The 19,654-nt window shown below is 41.6% G+C and overlaps 1 protein-coding gene and 1 long non-coding RNA gene across 3 annotated transcripts in view; one reads left to right on the top strand and one right to left on the bottom strand.

Moving 5' to 3' along the window:
* The first annotated feature begins 5,345 nt into the window (after positions 1 to 5,345).
* The window catches only part of LOC138354283 (uncharacterized), a 23,819-nt gene continuing 9,510 nt past the window's right edge, over positions 5,346 to 19,654 (top strand). Inside the window, exons 1-2 of the long non-coding RNA XR_011223533.1 lie at positions 5,346 to 5,491; positions 16,290 to 16,511. This is a non-coding gene — a long non-coding RNA (uncharacterized lncRNA). The remainder of the gene's footprint in view (positions 5,492 to 16,289; positions 16,512 to 19,654) is intronic.
* The window catches only part of dsf (nuclear receptor dissatisfaction), a 74,391-nt gene continuing 69,146 nt past the window's right edge, over positions 14,410 to 19,654 (bottom strand). For both annotated transcript variants that reach the window (XM_069308332.1, XM_069308331.1), the window contains exons 7-9: positions 18,550 to 18,659; positions 18,207 to 18,334; positions 14,410 to 16,173 (exon numbers count right to left, since the gene is read on the bottom strand). In XM_069308332.1, the coding sequence (XP_069164433.1) occupies positions 15,911 to 16,173; positions 18,207 to 18,334; positions 18,550 to 18,659 (501 nt within the window). In that variant the 3' untranslated portion in view covers positions 14,410 to 15,910. The remainder of the gene's footprint in view (positions 16,174 to 18,206; positions 18,335 to 18,549; positions 18,660 to 19,654) is intronic.

Below are 19,654 nucleotides of genomic sequence, written 5' to 3'. Positions count from 1 at the left end.
GACGAGATATAAACAAGTATATGCATTTTGGCAGTATATAATTCCCGTAGTAAGTGCCAGGTTGCATCCCACATTCAGTTTCCTAGTTCTCGGAGTACCCATATACTGCTTGGTGAACAGAAACATCAAGTGAGCGAAATATATCCAAATATTTCCGTCCCAGCCCGAGGATCGAACCCGGGATCCACAGATGCAAGTCGAAAGCGTAGGTTACAGCGGTTCATCACGATTACATCCTCTGCCGAATTATCCCCCAGCAAGAGATTTATACCACGTAAGGTCTGAGACCAGATCCCTCTACGTCATCAATACGCCATAAACAAATCTATCCAAACCCATAACAACCCAATCCAAACCAACCCATCTCTTCCCAATCCCAACCAACCCAACATAACCTAACATGACCGAATCTAACCCAACGAAAATGAGATATAAAAGTTTTCTTGTTATATATGGAGAGCAACGTGACTCACTATATACCATGGATGCCATGGCGTTCATGGCGGTTCGGGTCTTGGATCAGACCCGCGTCTGGGAGGGTCCGTATTCTGTACCTTTGAATTACAATCATTGCCCGACTACTATATGCCCCCCACGGCACCCATTACGTGCTGTGGGGGCAGATGCAGCGGTCGGGTATGGAGGGATGAGGGAGCTACAGGAGGTTGGTGTGGGGCTGCTGTTGCAGGTGGTGTTGGCAGCTGCAACAGGGAGAGTTGTGAGGCAGCTGGAACAGGAGGTGTGGGACAGCTGCAGCAGGGAGGGGGGGGGGGGTTAATGGGGGAGGCAGCTGGAGCAGGGGGGAGGATTGTGAAGCAGCTGGAGTACTCGTAAAGTTGTGGTGGACGGGGGCGTGGCGTACGAGGGATCAAAGAGGACGAGTTAAAGCGCCATTCCTCGTCCAAGTTCCGCGTTGGGTCCCGGGCCAAACCCTGTCAGGTGAGTCACCTTGACCTCCCGTGATCACTCACTCACTCACTCACTCACTCACTCACTCACTCACTCACTCACTCACTCACTCACTCACTCACTCACTCACTCTCCCAACAGCTCTCCGATGAACACATGCTCAGTCACACCCACGCTCCCATGCATGCAGAGGAACGCCAATACTCGCCCCCACATACGTACCAAATGCCCACATACTCCAATGAACGCACATACGCATCTCATCACCCACACACACAAATGAAAGCTCTCCTCTTCTCCTTAAGCAGACGTCTCTCTCACGTATCAAATATTCACGTTTACATGTTTATCTCCTTATATGCCAAGTATTCATATACTCGTATAATGTTCACTTTCATTCATACAGAGAAATCAGTACCGCTGGATGATGTGATGAGGATATACGCTACATACAGTGTATCACACAGGTGGATAAATACATAACTCCTATGGAGACCTGTGTGGATTTTCTAGAATTACGACATTACTTTAACACACACACATACACACGTATTAAAACACAAACACACACTCGCAAGTAAATATTCATACACACACACAGTTTCAAATGTCAGAGTAGTTAACAGATGGAATATATTAGGAAGTGATGTGGTGGAGGCTGACTCCATACACAGTTTCAAATATAGATATGATAGAGCCCAGTAGGCTCAAGAATCTGTATACCAGTTGATTGACAGTTGAGAGGCGGGACCAAAGAGCCAGAGCTCAGCCCCCGCAAACACACCTAGATGAGTACACACACACACACACACACACACACACACACACACACACACACACACACACACACACACACACACACACACACACACACACACACACACACACATTTTTGCGCAGCTACCTCACATTATTATTTCATCGTGTATTGGGAGAAGCACAAGGTGGAGAGCATCAGTACCTCCAACAGTGTTGGCAGTGGTACTTGCGACAACACTGGATGGTGGGACCAACCATTCAAACCTCATGTGAGTTCAGTAGGCTGTCTAGTTGTGATACTTTTAAGATTCTGGTCACGCTGTAGGTGTGTGTGTGTGTTCCACGGGAGACCAGAGACGCGAGTTCGATCCCACGCCATTACACTTCTATGCATTTGATTCAAAGTTTATAAGTGTGTTGTTATTCGTGTATGTCACAGATAAATCAGTATTATGCTCTTCAATGTGCGGTTTCTAGATAGGCATCACTGAAAATATTCCTCGTAGACTACCTACTTCTATTTCCTTGATAAATTCCACACATTAACTCTATCGCCTGGTGGCCATTTTGTGCGATGGCTGCCAAATAGTTTTGCAATATATATATATATATAAATATATATATATATATATATATATATATATATATATATATATATATATATATATATATATATATATATATATATATATATATATATATATATATATATGCTTATCTCTGCTTAATTGTATTACCGGCTCATTATAGCCCGTGTTACATGGACATTTCGCTCTAAATAGCTAACTCTAAAACTACAACAGCTTAACTGGAGTGTTCTACCACAAGAAGTACTGATGCTTACTCAGTCTCTCCACTGTACACGGTGGTGTGAACTTCGTACTGAAGCTTCACTAACAATGTTCTGTGCGTCAATAAGCATGTTAACCAATCACTAAAACCTGAAATATAGGTCAGTAGGCCGCTGTTGTAAGTACGGTACAGAAGACGCAAAACATATTGCTAATGGTGTTTTAACACGATGCTTAATATAGAATAATGTGTGTATATCACGAAAATAAACACGTGATTAAGAATGTGACAATGTCAGACCACGGAGGAAAAATGAAACAGGAAATTTCCTTAAGTACTTTCGTATATTAAATACATCTTCAGAAGGTCTGAAGTATTTTTTAATTGTTATTCATGCTATCAGGAGAAGCACCAAGCCATTACGACTATATAGCACACCTTCTGAAGATGTATTTAATATACGAAAGTACTTAAGGAAATTTCCTGTTTCATTTTTCCTCCGTGGTCTGACATTGTCATATAGAATAATGTATTATTAAACCGAAGACTTGCAGGATAGGATCACTAGTCATTGAATAAATATACCTGGATAAACCACCTGGACAAGTCGGAGATGAGTTTCTTTACTGTATATTTGTTATACGGATTCCAAAGATGTTGTACCAAGAGCTCCTTGTTTGATATTAACTCTTATATGATATCTTGACGTGGCGTAACTAGGGAAAGGGTTCAGAGGGAAGGGAAGGATGCTATCAGGAGAAGCACCAAGCCATTACGACTATATAGCACTGGGAAGGGGGTCAGGATAAGGATTTGGGATGGGACGGGGGGAAAGGAATGGTGCCCAACTGCTTGGACGGTTGGGGACAATGAATAACAATTAAAAAATTATTTGGTACGTGTCGTGGCGTCTTTTTTTTGTGTGTGCTGGCTCCCCGTACTCATCATGCAGGTCGGCGTTCAATCCCCGACCGTCTAAGTGGTTCAGCACCATTCCTTACCCCTCCCCTGTCCCATCCCAAATCCTTATCCTGACTCCTTCCCAGTGCTATATAGTCGTAATGGCTTGGCACTTTCCCCCTTGATAGTTCCCTTCCACTTCGCTTTATATAACTTTAGAACCTGACTACATCACTGACTATGTCATAAGTTTTTTTTTTTGCAATTGAAACATATGATGCTCTGCCAAAAGCCCCATTTTCTATATTGATTCTTTTGATGCTCTGCGAAGGCATCTGTCTTGGCCTCACAAGGCGCAACATTGGTAAATGTTCAACACAGGACCGTAAATCTCCTGTTGCTTCTTTACTAAGGTAAACCGTTTGTTTATTGAGCAACGAAAAACGAAGTGAGAAAGACAACATAAACATTGTTAACGAGAGTCTGTTTAGAGTCAACAACGTTAATTTGCTTCGCCTTGAGAAGCAAAGGTAGTTTTGTTCCTCGTGTGTTCAGAAGTGTTCATGAGCGTGTTCACTACTTCGGTGCCGTTAGCTAGAGTATTCAGACTTTATCGACTTTGATATACGCTTTCATTTAACAAATTGAACACAGTCTCGATGCTTTTCGTGAGAGAGAGAGAGAAAGGGAGGGAGGGAATTATGAAGGGAAAGCGCCAAGCCATTACGACTATATAGCACTGGGAAGGGATCAGGATAAGAATTTGGGATGGAACGGGAGGGAAGGAATGATACCCAACCACTTGGACGGTCGGGGAGTGAACGCCGACCTGCATGAAGCGAGACTGTCGCTGTACCGTCCAGCCCAAGTGCTAAGGACTTGCATCATGCCATTATGAGTGCATATCGAGTGAGAATGTTTCAGAGCAAGATCATACTTTTGTAATGGAGTATTCCAATGTTAGGTATAAGTGGAAGCTACGATAGCCAGGTTAGTACTTCCAAAGAATCCGAACGTTAAATTATAACGCAAATGTACAACAAGGATAGTATGCGGGGTCATATAAGCTAGGCCGCATATCCGGCGTAAGCCACATAGCCAAACCGGACCTCCCGGTGTAGTAAGAGGAGTTACCTTAGCCGGACAGGTACTTCCGGTGTAGTAAGAGGAGTTACCTTAGCCGGACAGGTACTTCCGGTGTAGTAAGAGGAGTTACCTTAGCCAGACAGGTACTTCCGGTGTAGTAAGAGGAGCTACCTTAGCCGGACAGGTACTTCCGGTGTAGTAAGAGGAGCTACCTTAGCCGGACAGGTACTTCCGGTGTAGTAAGAGGAGTTACCTTAGCCGGACAGGTACTCCCGGTGTAGTAAGAGGAGCTACCTTAGCCGGACAGGTACTCCCGGTGTAGTAAGAGGAGCTACCTTAGCCGGACAGGTACTCCCGGTGTAGTAAGAGGAGTTACCTTAGCCGGACAGGTACTTCCGGTGTAGTAAGAGGAGCTACCTTAGCCGGACAGGTACTCCCGGTGTAGTAAGAGGAGTTACCTTAGCCGGACAGGTACTCCCGGTGTAGTAAGAGGAGTTACCTTAGCCGGACAGGTACTCCCGGTGTAGTAAGAGGAGTTACCTTAGCCGGACAGGTACTTCCGGTGTGGTGAAGAAAGTCACGTTACTCTGACCGATATTTAAGAAGCAAGAGAGTTCGGCTTTCCGCCATACTAGTGAAGGGAATGCATAGTACAGGCTTTTCTTCCTTCCCTCAGGTGATATGAAATGACAATTCGTTGCACAACCTGTGATAAGAAGTCTACGGAATCACCCAGCCAGACCCGAGGGTTGGTGTTGCAAGAGTGACGGGCGCCAGGAGCATGCGTCACTCCGGCTAATTAAGGATGAGATGGAGAATAGCTCTATGGGCTTGGGGGAGGGAAGGATAGAGGAGGTTGGAACTATTGTGTAGAGGCACTTTGCTGGGATGGTTGTGACGCTTGTCCTTAGGTCTGCGTGAGGATGGTTGTGATGCTGGCCCTCAGGTCTGCATCCGGATGGTTACGACTTGTTCCTAGAGCCCTACACCAGCATCACTCCAAATCCAAACGCCACCAGTGCCACCTTCCCTGTCAGCTTGTGAGGTCAGTAACCCATTGTAGATGTTGGAGGTCCTAGCCTCCCTTCTCCCCCTAACCAGAGATAAGGACGCTTCAGCACAGCGATATACATGGCTAGTTAAAGCTATTATGTTCGGTAGAACATCGATGTCCAGTAAATTTGCAATGATTTGCAATGTTTACCTAAGAGGTGATGTCCAGAAGTGCGGCGATGTCCGATGAAGGAGGATACTCGGTAACTCCACTATTTCAGGTAGAGCGATGATGTCCCCGGGAGAAAAGCTGACATGTCGTCGACGCGACAGGCAATCGCTACACAACTTCTCGCGGTTCGGTCAGACAACAATCACAAGCAGAAACGTTAGCCTTTTAGAATGAAGGTCCGTTTAAAGTGTTCAAGTGTGAATAGAGCGTTTAGGTTTGGCGATTACTTGTAGTGCGTGGGTGAAGCATTTATAGAGTTGAGATTCGAACAGAGGTTGTCAGCGGTGCACTGTTCAAGAAATGTTCGAACGTCATCAGTTGTAAGTCATGTATGAAACGCTTTTCGTTCAAAAACATGGAGTTTTGGCGCCTGGATTAACAAGCATTTGCTCTTTGTTGATGAGGAAGGGCTGCAACCCAGTCACACAACTCCTGTTTATGAATAAAATACACTTTGCTCACGTTCTATGTTCGAATCACACCTCTTTCTCTGCATGTGGCTTCCTCTCACATACCAAAAAAGTAAATAGTTAAATAGTTGACAAAAAAAACCTATACCCGATCTAACTTAGGCACAGATATACACGAAATTATAATAAATTATAATAATAATTTGAAAATGTAAAAATTAAAATTGATAAGTGTGTCTTTGGGGCCGGCAGCGGCTTGGACGAACCATTGCAATTTAATTCCTCGTGTTTCCTTTCCTGTTGTGCTTTGACCCATTAGATGTATGTATGGGCATGACGTCAGCTCGAAATATAGAGGTGAGTTGTAGGCGGGAAGGTCTTGACCAGACACCTCATAGGTCTTCACCTCTAACGAACTCTAGAGATATTCAGTTCATTTAAACATCATTCCTCAGGTGAAGAGGCGGGACCAAAGAGCTGAAACTTATCCCCTGTAAGAACTAAACGCGTACTATGTTGATAGTGGGCGGGGGTGGGAGAAGAATGGGTGGGGGTGAGAGAAGAATGGGTGGGGTTTGAGAGGATGGGGCGGAAGACACTTGGGCGGGGCTGGGAAGGAAGGGGTCACGTGGAAGAGAAAAGGCAGCAATCAAGACAGAACAATAAGCGAGGAGGCAGGAAAGTGGGCGGGCGGAGGGTGGGCGAGGAGAAGCAGGAAATAGCTATGGTCTTGCATAATATTTACGCCCCCGCCCAGCGCACAACATTCCCTCTCCCCCATCTTCCCCACCCACTCCCCCCCCAGACCCTCCCTCCTCTCACCCCTTAGTGTTTTTACCTCTGTAATTTTTAGCCAAGTGTTACTGGCCGGCTCAAGGAGGCGGTAATGAGACTTATATGGTTAGCGTAGAGGCTATCTGGAGGGTGTGTGTGGTTTGTGGGGGTGTGGTGTTTGTGGGGGAGGATGAAGAGGCGGTGGTGTGCGTGCTTGGGATGTTGTGTGTATGTGAGGGGATGTATGTACGTGTGGAGGGGGGGTGTATGTACGTGTGGGGGGGGTGTATGTACGTGTGGGGGGTGTATGCGTGTGCGTGTGTGGGGGGGGGTGTATGTACGTGTGGGGGTTTGTGTACGTATGTGTGTGTTTATTTTCAGCTGCCACTGCAATTATGCTCTGTGGAATTACTGAATCATCTCCGGACATGCTTAAAATGTAACCTTGCGTTCCCTCCCCATACTGACACTCTATACTGAAAATTACACATTTAGGCCTCGCGCAAGCTACTCAGTATACACTGCAGGTACATGTATAAGCACACATCCGCTTCCCCCCCTCCCCCCCTGTTCCCAATACAATAAGTATGCATTTTTTTTTACTAAAGTTATGATAAATATACATTCCATTCATGAGGTGCGAGTGAAAGCCAGACTTACCTGAAGTGTCTCGTGTGTGATGAGTAAGTGTTGATGGCACTGCAAGAATCAGAGAGTTGGCAAGCACTGGCCAGTACCACCACACAGAGAGTACTGGTCACCCAGTACAACCAGGGCGCGCACTGGCCTCCCAATTAAGGCCTCCAAAATGGCTTAATGACTGACCGTCTTGTATACTTTAATCCTAAACATTGTCTAGGACTGAAATAAACTCTTAGTGTATATACACCGACCAGTGGCACACTAGATGCTCATAATCCTTTATACAACCATATGTTCATAATACAGCGTTTTATACAACCTGTCCTCAGGCTAGGGTCGACCATTCGGCAGTCGACCATAAGGACGCGTTCGTCAAGTGTAATGAACATTTAAAACCAAAATTTTTCTCATGTATAAATATTAATTATTATTAAAATTTTGTGTATAGTTAGGCGTAGGTTAGGTTAGGTGTTCAGGTTCTGTACGTGGGGTGAAGTATTCATAGATGTGCGATTCGAACATGAAAGAAAGTTGAGCAATGGTCGATAAAACTTCGATAAAGCTGACTTGATTGATCAGCCCGTCCTTATCATCCAGCCCGTCCTCCAAACAAAGACCCAAAAGTGATTCTATCCACCCGCCAAACCCTCTGTTTATGAATGCAAAACGGTTTACACATGACTCACAACTGATTACGTTCGAACACTTTCGGAACAAGTGCTTCACTGCCGAATTCTGTTAGAACCACAATGCTGTAAATGCTTCACCCACGTACTACATATACAAATAATCGCCAACAGAACCTAAACACCTAACCTAACCTAACCTATGCCTATATATGCACAATATGCTAATTTACTATAATATTAATAAATTAGCATATTTCTCACACTTCATTTGAGAAAATTCCCGTTTTGAATGAACAGCATATACAAATTCATGAATGCGTCTGCGGGGTCGATCGCTGGATGTACTGGACTTAAGTCGAGGACGGGTTGATTGATTTATGAACACACGACTCACAACTAATGACGTTCGAACATTTCTCGAACAGTGCTTCACCGACGGCCTCTGTTCGAATTGCAGTTCTGTAAATGTTTCACTCACGTAATTACTTCAGATAAAAACAATCGCCAACAGAACCTAAACACGTAACCTAACCTACGCCTAACAATCCATAGAAAAATAATATATAATCATATTTATATACGAGAACTAAACTATGTTTAATATACAATAAGTTAACATTGATGAATGCGTCTTGGGAGACGGCTGCAGCTTTAACGAGCCTCACCTGAGGACAAGTTGTAATTAATATGCAGCTATCATTGTCTGCAGTCTATTGAGGTGTACAGGCCAGTGTGTTCTTGTCCACGTTATTGTGCTTGGTAATTATATATATACACACATATATATATATATATATATATATATATATATATATATATATATATATATATATATATATATATATATATATATATATATATATATATATATATGTATAACGCACCAATAAGGTTACATACATAAATTAAAACAAAATTCTATATTACTGGAATGGATTCAGGAAAAGAACATTATATATGAACATTTATTGTCAGGAGATAAACATTACAGCAATGACTTTGTACTATCTTAAGAGCTACTATGTACATTACCTTTGGCACTAGAACTCACCTAGACTTTGAGCTGACAGACATAAGTACATGTACAACTTAAATGTCTACTCCAGAAGCAGTAAAACTAGTATTTTCATATTGTACATGACGCCAAACACCACAGTTTAGCAAAACCCAGCCTTTGCTCAATATATCTTAAGCGGACATTTTACCAGAACATCAAAACTGCAAAATTCATTTCTGTCATTTCGACCATGCCATAAGATTCAGACCATTGGTCATTCCCACGCTAGTCAGGCCAAACGTTCAGACCACAACAACCAACACAAATCGACCAGGTCTAAAAATGTTTAGACCGAAATATAAAAATTAATTTTGCCAATATGTGTTCAGAGAGAAGAAGTAACAGACCAACAGTAACAGACCAGAAGTAATAGTCCAACGCGTCGCTGGTCGATTCGGGAATTATGGATATTTTACAAATGGGTTTACCTTTTGGATTATAACGTCTCTCAACCACGGGAGGATTATTATGGACACCACTAAAGCTTTCTGGCCATAATTTAGAAAGTATACTTTAGTCCTAAACATAGTCTAGGACAAAAGTAAACTTTCAGTGTGTGTACATACAACCAGGAGCGATATATATATATATATATATATATATATATATATATATATATATATATATATATATATAATGACTATTATATATATATGACTATTCAAGCCATTCAGGCTTGTTCGCATATATAAATATATATATATATATATATATATATATATATATATATATATATATATATATATATATATATATATATATATATATATATATATATATATATATATATATATATATATGCTCTTAGTACATTATATTTCAAGAAAACAAGTACAGAATACATCAGAAATAAAACTCATAATTACGTATGATCGTCAAGTGAAGGTAGAATGTTTCTGAAAGTATGGGTTCAGCTGTTGTATCCATACTGTTGTATCTGAAGCTGAAGCTGTATTATAAGCTAATTGAAATAAAAAAATTTTTACGAAGCGCTGCTGTACGGGAAACACCAACAGTTAAGGCAAGTCCAACAACTGCATTGTTGGACTTGGATTCGAACCCAGGCCGTATATAAATAAATAAATAAATTATATATATATATATATATATATATATATATATATATATATATATATATATATATATATATATATATATATATATATATATATGTCGTACCTAGTAGCCAGAACGCACTTCTCAGCCTACTATGCAAGGCCCGATTTGCCTAATAAGCCAAGTTTTCCTGAATTAATATATTTTCTATAATTTTTTTCTTATGAAATGATAAAGCTACCCATTTCATTATATATGAGGTCAATTTTTTTTATTGGAGTTAAAATTAACGTAGATATATGACCGAACCTAACCAACCCTACCTAACCTAACCTAACCTATCTTTATAGGTTAGGTTAGGTTAGGTAGCCGAAAAAGTTAGGTTAGGTTGTCGAAAAATAATTAATTCCTGAAAACTTGGCTTATTAGGCAAATCGGGCCTTGCATAGTAGGCCGAGAAGTGCGTTCTGGCTACTAGGTACGACATATATATATATATATATATATATATATATATATATATATATATATATATATATATATATATATATATATATATATATATATATATATACTGAGGAGATTGCGACTCTGATATGGTTAACCACTTTTGATGTGCTAGAGAGAGGCTTTAGAGGATCTTATGGTGCCCTCAGAAAGATCACACACACACACACACACACACACACACACACACACACACACACACACACACACACACACACGTGAGTACTCGTACTAGGTGAGTACACACCCAAGACTCGAGGTATACAAATGAAACAAAGACAGGATGGTTTTCCTCTACAGGGCCCTAAGGAGAGGATATGCCTGGAAGCAATTCAGTAATGATAAAAATAAACAGCCCATGCTCCTAAAACTTAAGTACTGATAGTAACTGTTTGGTCGATAGTATCAATATGTTGTGAAGGACCACCAAAAAGTTTACTTTTTGTACTATCGAACTTTGACAAATGGAGAACTTTTTTAACTGCAACATAAATATAAGACCTAACCTAACGTCTCCTAGCAATCCTAGGCCTAATACACCATATCTTAGGCTTAATATAGTGCATATTCACTGGCTGCCTGTCCCATGACGTAATAAGTTATTATTATATATGTATTAAACTAGACATAGGAATATTTAAATTTAGTTGATCTTTTCCCTGACTCTATAATATTAGAAGTACAGATACTGAATTTTGCAACTAGCTCATCAAGATTCAAACTTGCTTAGCTAAATAAATTGTGAGGTTCAGTCCCTGAGCCCGTTATGTGCCTCTGTAACCCTTTCCACTACCACCCACAAGATGGGCATGGGGTGCATAATAAATGAACTAAACTAACTGTAACGTCGGTTACCGTCATCCTTCACTACATATTGGTACTTTCGACCAAATAATTATTATATATACCATCATTTCAGGAGGAAATAAACCGACAAGTTACTGTAACCTACAAAGCGCTGTGTGCGGTACAGAATATTGAAGAGAGCCTAGATATCATTCAGGATATCGAGCACCATAGCACATAAGATGATCGATGTCAAACCAACTAGAGTCGCCGAAAACGCGTCGCGTATAGGAACATCAGGAAAGAGGGACGGGGGTCACGTAGTGTATATGAATGGCATTAAAATAAAACCGGATCATCCTGAAAATCAGGACAATCTACCAGTAGAACCGTCAGTTGAACAATCTACCAGTAGAACCGTCAGTAGAATAATCTACCAGTAGAACCGTCAGTAGAACAATCTACCAGTAGAACCGTCAGTAGAACAATCTACCAGTAGAACCGTCAGTAGGATAATCTACCGGTAGAACCGTCAGTAGAACAATCTACCAGTAGAACCGTCAGTAGAACAATCTACCAGTAGAACGGTCAGTAGAACAATCAACCAGTAGAACCGTCAGTTGAAAAATCTACCAGTAGAACGGTCACTATAACAATGGAGTTCTGACAGTAAGACACCAGATTCTCGGTCCATAGCTTTACAGATATAACAGTATGACTATACAGCACTTGGAAGGGAAGTGAGGACAAGGAGTTGGGAAATGAGACCGGAGTGAAGGAACGGTGGCCACCTATTTGTATTTTCGGGGCTCGAACGCCGACCCTGTAAGAGAGAAGACCGTCACACTGCTGACCAGTCCAGGAAATTATAAGAGACTGGCAGATTTCTGAATCAAAAAAGGATGAACACATGGGGCGTAGTCATTGCTTGAAATCTTATGCCAGAGTCTCACATTGGCAGAATGATGTCAGACTGGCCAAAGTCAGCAAACACTTTCAGAAACTTAAAAGAAAGGGCCGTCCGAATGCTATATACAACCTAAGTGAGACCACTGTTGAGTGCGCAGCTCCTATATGGAACTTCTCATTTGAAAAGGCACAAAACATAACTAACAAAAGTTCCAGAGATATGTAACAAAGCTTGTTTCTGAGCTGAGGAAACTGGGCTACGAGGAAAGAGCGAAGGAACTAAACATAACCACACTGAAGCGAATGAACAAGGCGGGCATGATAACGACATATAAAATATTAAGAGGAATTGAAACAGTAGAATCAGTGCTAAAAGTGGTGAACAGTAAAGATGGAAACAAGATATCACAGATGTGAAAAAGAACTTCCTCAATGCAAGAGTTTAAAATTAACACGAAAAAAATAAATAAGAGAAACGAGACATGAATTTGAAGAATTAAGATTTGCAGTGAATTTCTAATAACTCGTCCCTACAAGAACATTCCCATCAGCCCTCCTCCCCTCCCTTCCTCCTGCCCCATCACTTCACTCCCCCCATCCTTAATCACCACTCCTTTCCCCTCCCTCATCACTCCTACAGTCCATCCCATGTCAAGTATCTTCCATGACATTGACCACCCTCTCGACCTTATACTCCCTGGCCACCTCCTCACCCTTACACATCTAAAGCACCTCCTCTAACCATCAGCCACACACAAATCCCTTTCATACAAGACCATGCAGGCTAACACTAATTTGTGAATAGGCGCAAAAATATACATATATACATACATACAAGCAAATTATATATACATATCTGCGACCACACTTGTGTATGATCACACAAACAAACACGTGAGTATATACATTTAGAACCAGACTGTCTACACCCCATTTAGCTTCCCTGAACTCTTAGACGTGTTTGCGTGTCTCTTTATTCTGGGAAACAACTGACTCTCCATGCATTTGGTCAATGTTATTTTCGCCTTTTTTTCTGGTAAACAGCTCTCCATGCACGTGGTCAATATGTAAACGATTTCAAACCAAAACCGCAAAAATAACAAGAACGATGAACTATTTATAATTACTTTCTGGTAAAATAAGCTATTGGGCTGAGATGAACAGAGATGACGGCCTTCATAGACCTGGAAAGTTTCATTTTATTGACTATAGTTTTTGTTGATCGAAGAACTTTTTGTTTTATTATGGAAGTGTTTTTAAAGTGGAAGTGTTTCTTTGTCAAGAAATGTATTATAAACATCCAAACAGCTTCCGTTTTGTCCCTTTTTTGGATGGGAACACTTTTCAAATCTTTAGTTTTGGCTTTGCATTCTTTTGGCCTTTGTAAATATTCTTATATTAGAAAAACCTTGATTCTTAATGTTTTTTTTTATGTCAAAAGGACCTTAGAGTCTTTAAGAGGAAATCTTTTTCGCTCATGTGATATTTTAATGATCTCGTTGTGATAGTCTTAGATCTGGAGACACTTGTGGTGTATAAGTACTTGTAATGAAGAAATCTCTTCTAAATGTGAGGGTTTTTATGATCAAAACCCAGCTCAGCAAGGAATGTTTAGCGGAAACTATTAACAATGTAAGTTTTGAAAATTGATAACTTGCTCTTTGTGTGTGAGATGCATCTCATAACATCTTTACAGACGACCCCATTCGGTTAGACTGGTCGGTACAACGACAGCTTCGCTTCTTTCAGGGTCGGCCTTTGAACCCCCATGGTCGAAGTAGTTGGGCACTGTTCCTTCATTCCCTCCTTATATTCCAACTCATTGTCCTTACATCCCTTCTAAGAGTAATTAACTCATCCTGGTTTTTGTGGTTTGTGCAAGTCTCCCTCACTGGAAGTATAGGTTACAGATCACTGGGATGAGATCATTGTTAATACAACGAAGAGAGTGAAGAAGAGAAAGTGCTCTTGATTTTAGAGGGAAAAGCTTTACTTATGACATGGGATTCCTCACAATGGGCATGAAGTTTTACTGTATTATAAACAATAAAGCTTAAAAGCTTAAAGCTTAATGAAGTTTTAAGTTTTCAGGAAAACACTTTCATGTATGACATTCTTTGGAAAACGACACCTCCACTGACCTTCGTAGAAAATAAAGAGAGCAAAAGGGTAGTTCAGCAATATATATTATATTGATAGTATGGTTAAAAAAAAGGGGCACGAAGAACCAGACGATAATTTGTTCATGTCAAATTTGTTAAATATAATTTTAAAAGTATCTGTAATACAATATAAACACTTAAAGGTGACCCAGACACGTAATCAGAGTAAAAATTAAAAAGAAAGAAGGGAATGTGTTGTTAAAAATACAATATCTAATACCACATGATTTCTCTGTCCCACCTCACACACGGAGACAGAGGGAAGGAGAGAGACCACTTTACTTCCAGGTCGCTGTGAACGCCACAAAAAAGAGCGAAGGTCAAGGGATGACATACAATAGTATGGAGGATCTCTTGTCTTTGAATATGGTCTTACCTGGATTGTAATGACCTGCATTACTCTGATATCTCTGACGATATAAGCAGCCACTGATATCTCTGATGATACCAGAGTAATATCAAAGTTCCTGAATCAAAATTCCTCTGATTTAGGAACTTTGGGTCGGTGTTCTGCTCAGATCTCGGTTGTGTTGATTTGCTCACTTATATAATGAACCAAGTGGGAAGATTTATTCCACGTGTTTGAGATTCATCTCTCGGTAGCATCTTGCAGGTTTTTGTCATATATACTACCTAAATACACGCCTTTATATGGGTAAAAAATATGAGATTGTTGCAGAAATGTGGAGTGTAACCAGACGCAGCCACTGGAAGATTCCACCAACATTAACAAGGTAATCTATTGAGAAACCATCGCCTTGTTCTGCCTAACGGCTGTGCTCTTGAACACAACGTGGGAGAGAGGTGGCGCGACGTCCCACCAAGCCTAGGTCATGTTATCAGCTCCACAAGTTAAGCCTCATCACTGGGAACATGTGTAGCAAACTCGTTGTGCTCAAGGCGCTTCTCTCTATCAACTTCTCTTTGGTAACAGCTTATGTACAAACAAGTAGAAATTATACAAAATGTTTCTGGGTAAACACGTTATTTTAAACACACATTCTCTACCTTTTTTCCACATTAATGTAATCGGTTCACTTTATGACAGGTCGATACTTTCAATAAAGTTCTCTTGAAAGCCTTTCTACTGGCACATCATGATGGAGGTAACTCCAAGACTTTTTAGTATCGGAAAGTAGCCTTCATCTGGATATTCGGAGAGACCAGAGTCTGAAAACGAGATACTTAACCGCAATCACGTGGGCTCCGACTCCATGACTCGCTTGTATCGGAGAGAACCACTATCCGGATATCCGGAAAAATAAGATGCTGAAGATGCGACACTCAACCGCAATTTTGAGAGATTATCACAGTCCCCCTTGGTCATTCTTGTCCATGGTGTACATGTCGAGGACCAGCCTGTGGATGGGCGTATCTCCCACCGTGTCCTTGAAGAAGAGGCCTTCCACCGTGGTGGCTCGCACGGTCTTCAGCCCCGGCAGGAGGAGCAGGAGGCGGCCGAAGCGAGTAGGCTGGCGCGGGAGGCGGGTTCTGATGTAGTCGCTGAGGATGCACTGGGCTTGATCCTGCAACATCTCCACCGGGTGCACGTCAACAAGGCCGCTGGCGTCTGAGGGCGAGATGGAAGAAAGAACCTGGGTTAGCTAAAATGGAACAGTAACTAATTTAAAACGTACTTGTATTATGTATACCTTTTTAAAATCATCAACGTCTTACTTTTTACAGAGCCCCCAAGAATGCGTGCAACGAAGCCCCCAAGAATGTGTCCAAGGAGCTCTCAAGAATAAGTCCACGGAGCACCCGAGTATATTTCCACAGAGCAGCCAAGAATGTGTCCACGGAGTTTCCAAGAATGTATCCACATAGCTTCCAAGAATGTACGCACGGAGCACTCAAGAATGGATTCATGGAGCACCCAAGAATATGACCATGGAGCCCTCAAAAAACGTAAGAATGAAGTGTTCAACTCCAGCCTTACAAACAAAACAAAGTCAAACAATAAAAACAGATATTGACCATTTTAACACCGCTTACAGAGCATTAACTTATCACAAACAATACACACACACACACACATACAACAAAGCACTGACGTATCACAAACATTACAAATACACATTGCATATACAAGCAGATCTTGTTGCTAACATTATTAAACCCGGCGATAAAGCTGAACGCTAAAATATTACATATATTATATCCTAGATCCCCGTCCTCATATACCACCCAAGTGTTATATAGTCGTAACGGTTTAGTGAATTTTCCTGGTAATTACCTCACACGCATTCCAGATCAACCAGTCACGAAATAAACATCGTCGAAGTGTTGATTATCACGCCGCTAGCTCACAACACCATATGGATATTATAGGTGACAAAACAGGTCACAACTATCCAGCCTCGTTCTGAGTCGAGAGTCATTGTAGGATAGATGGACGTAAACAGTAATGCAGTATGAAGGTTCCCTCGCTGTTTTATGCTTGTTTCTCGCTGTTCTATCCTTGCTTTTCGCTGTTTTATGCTTGCTTCTCGCTGTTTTATGCTTGCTTCTCGCTGTTTCATGCTTGTTTCTCGCTGTTTTATGCTTGCTTCTCGTTGTTTCATGCTAACTTCACGCTGTTTCATGCTAACCTCTCGCTGTTTTATGCTTGCTTCTCGCTGTTCTATCCTTGCTTCTCGCTGTTTCATACTTGCTTCTCACTGTTTCATGCTTGCTTCTCGCTGTTTCATGCTTGCTTCTCGCTGTTTCATGATGCTTCTCGCTGTTTCATGCTTGCTTCTCGCTGTCTCATGCTTGCTTCTCACTGTTTCATGCTTGTTTCTCGCTGTTTTATGCTTGCTTCTCGCTGTTTCATGCTAACTTCTCGCTGTTTCATGCTAATTTCTCGCTGTTTCATGCTTGCTTCTCGCTGTTTCATGCTAGCTTCTCGCTGTTTCATGGTTGCTTCTCGAGGTTTCACTTTTGCGTCATTCTAGTGTTTTAAATGATTGTTTTCATGTCTCATAACATCCATACGTGTGAATGCAAAGTTTCAGTGTATAATTAGCGAGCGAAGACCATCAAATTAAGATGAAAAAATACATATAAGAAATTTAGTAAAACATATAGTCTTACTAAAGAAGGAAAACATACTCTAAGAACTATTGAAATAACACCAAAGACTGGAGACTGAAGAATGTGGTGGCGGACGATACTACGTGGTGGCGGATGATATTATGTGGTGGCGGTTGATACTATGTGGTGGCGGTTGATATTATGTGATGGTGGATAATGCCATGTGGTGATGGACGGTGTGTTTTGGAAGACAACACCTATGTGCTCCATGTCGTCTTTCACCACATAATATCGTCTATTACCACTTAGTATCTTCGACCACCACATAATATCAACCGCCACCACATAGTATCGTCCACCACCACATAGTGTTATCAACCACCACCACATAATATCGTTCATCACCACATAGTGTCATCCACCACGACATAATATCATCCACTTCCACATAATACCATCCATAAACTCCAACAGAATAATCCACCTCCTCCTACGTTGACCAATCATCCTCCTTTCCTTCCCACGTCGACCAATCAACCTCCACTACCTCCTACGTCGACCAATCATCCTCCAAGATTCATCACTTACCGGGCTTGAAGAGAACGACAGCCTTCAGACATCCACACTCCGTGTTGTCTGGGGACAGGTGTCGGAAGCGCCTGAGCACATCCTGGATAGTGGCTAGCTCCAGAGCCGTCCGTTCGTCGCTCCCCAACCTGAGGATAGGGACAGGAGAACACTTTATTAAATGACAGCAAAGGAACGTACAGAAGGCTTATTGGTTCTGATTTTATTTCCAATTAAACTCATTCATTGTTTTATCTACGTTTGAAACACTGCAGCGATCCCACGGCGTCTTGTCACCTAGTCTTGTCACGCCTGGAGTGTGAGAGTTACTGGAGTGTGAGAGTTACTGGAGTATGAGAGTTACCTGGAGTGGGCAGCGGGGCTCTGGAGGAGGGCGCTGAGGTCGAGCGGCAAGTACCATTGTGCCAGATGTACGAGGAACAACTCCTTCCACGACTCCTCCACCAACACACACTGTGAGGGAGAGAGGAGATAACGTGACTAAGTGGGTAACGTGACGGTAGCGGAAGTGTAGCTATGGGGTGACGTGCTATGGGGTGACGTGGCTATGGGGTGACGTGGCTATGGGGTGACGTGGCTATGGGGTAACTTAAGGGCGAGGCTAGCTTCAAAGAGAGGGGTAATTTAACAGATGAAAATGACTGAGAGGGTAACTTGACCGAGAGTAACTTGTCTGAGGGCGGAACTTAACTGAGGTGTTTTATTTGACGAGAAGGTTTAACGTGACTTATGTGATAACTTGAATGAGGGGTTTAAGATTGACTGAGGGGAGTTAACTTGCCTGAGGGAATAACTTGACTGCAGGGGTAACTTAATTGATTAGGGTAATTTGCTTCAGGTATTAGTTTGATAGAGGGGAGTAACTTCGAGTAACTTGATAAAGGGAGTTACTTGACTAAAGGAGGTAAATTCTATTTAGGGGGTAACTTGACTGAAGGTAACTTTGATTAAGGAAGTAACTTGACTGAGGATTTAACTTGAATGTGTGGTTTTGTGAGCCCAAATCATCAACAAGACGACATAGAAACTCGAGGACCTGCGACACATTCTCGTCGAGCAAACAAAACCATTATAACAGCAATTTCCGCTAACCAAACAGCCTTGCTTAACCATGCCACGAAAGCATTAGTCACAGACTGCCTGATTTATAGAGTGCGGCTTGACAACTGCTGCCCTCTGGCGGCCGCCGGGCCAGAGGGGCTCCCAGCGCGCCTTCTCCTGCCCAAGAGTCATCAGATTCGAACTTTTAACAACTCTGCGCATACTTTTAAATGTTGTTATTTATGGAGCTTGTTATCATAGTTCATCAAGCTTACGTAACGGGGCACACTAGATTGTCCGCCTTTATAGTGATGCGATATATATATATATATATATATATATATATATATATATATATATATATATATATATATATATATATTATATGCAGAATAACCACATATGAA

This window comes from Procambarus clarkii, chromosome 62 (assembly GCF_040958095.1).
Source record: "Procambarus clarkii isolate CNS0578487 chromosome 62, FALCON_Pclarkii_2.0, whole genome shotgun sequence".
NCBI lineage: Eukaryota > Metazoa > Arthropoda > Malacostraca > Decapoda > Cambaridae > Procambarus > Procambarus clarkii.
Note: the sequence above shows the minus strand (reverse complement) of the source record. Positions and strands in the feature narration are given on the sequence as shown.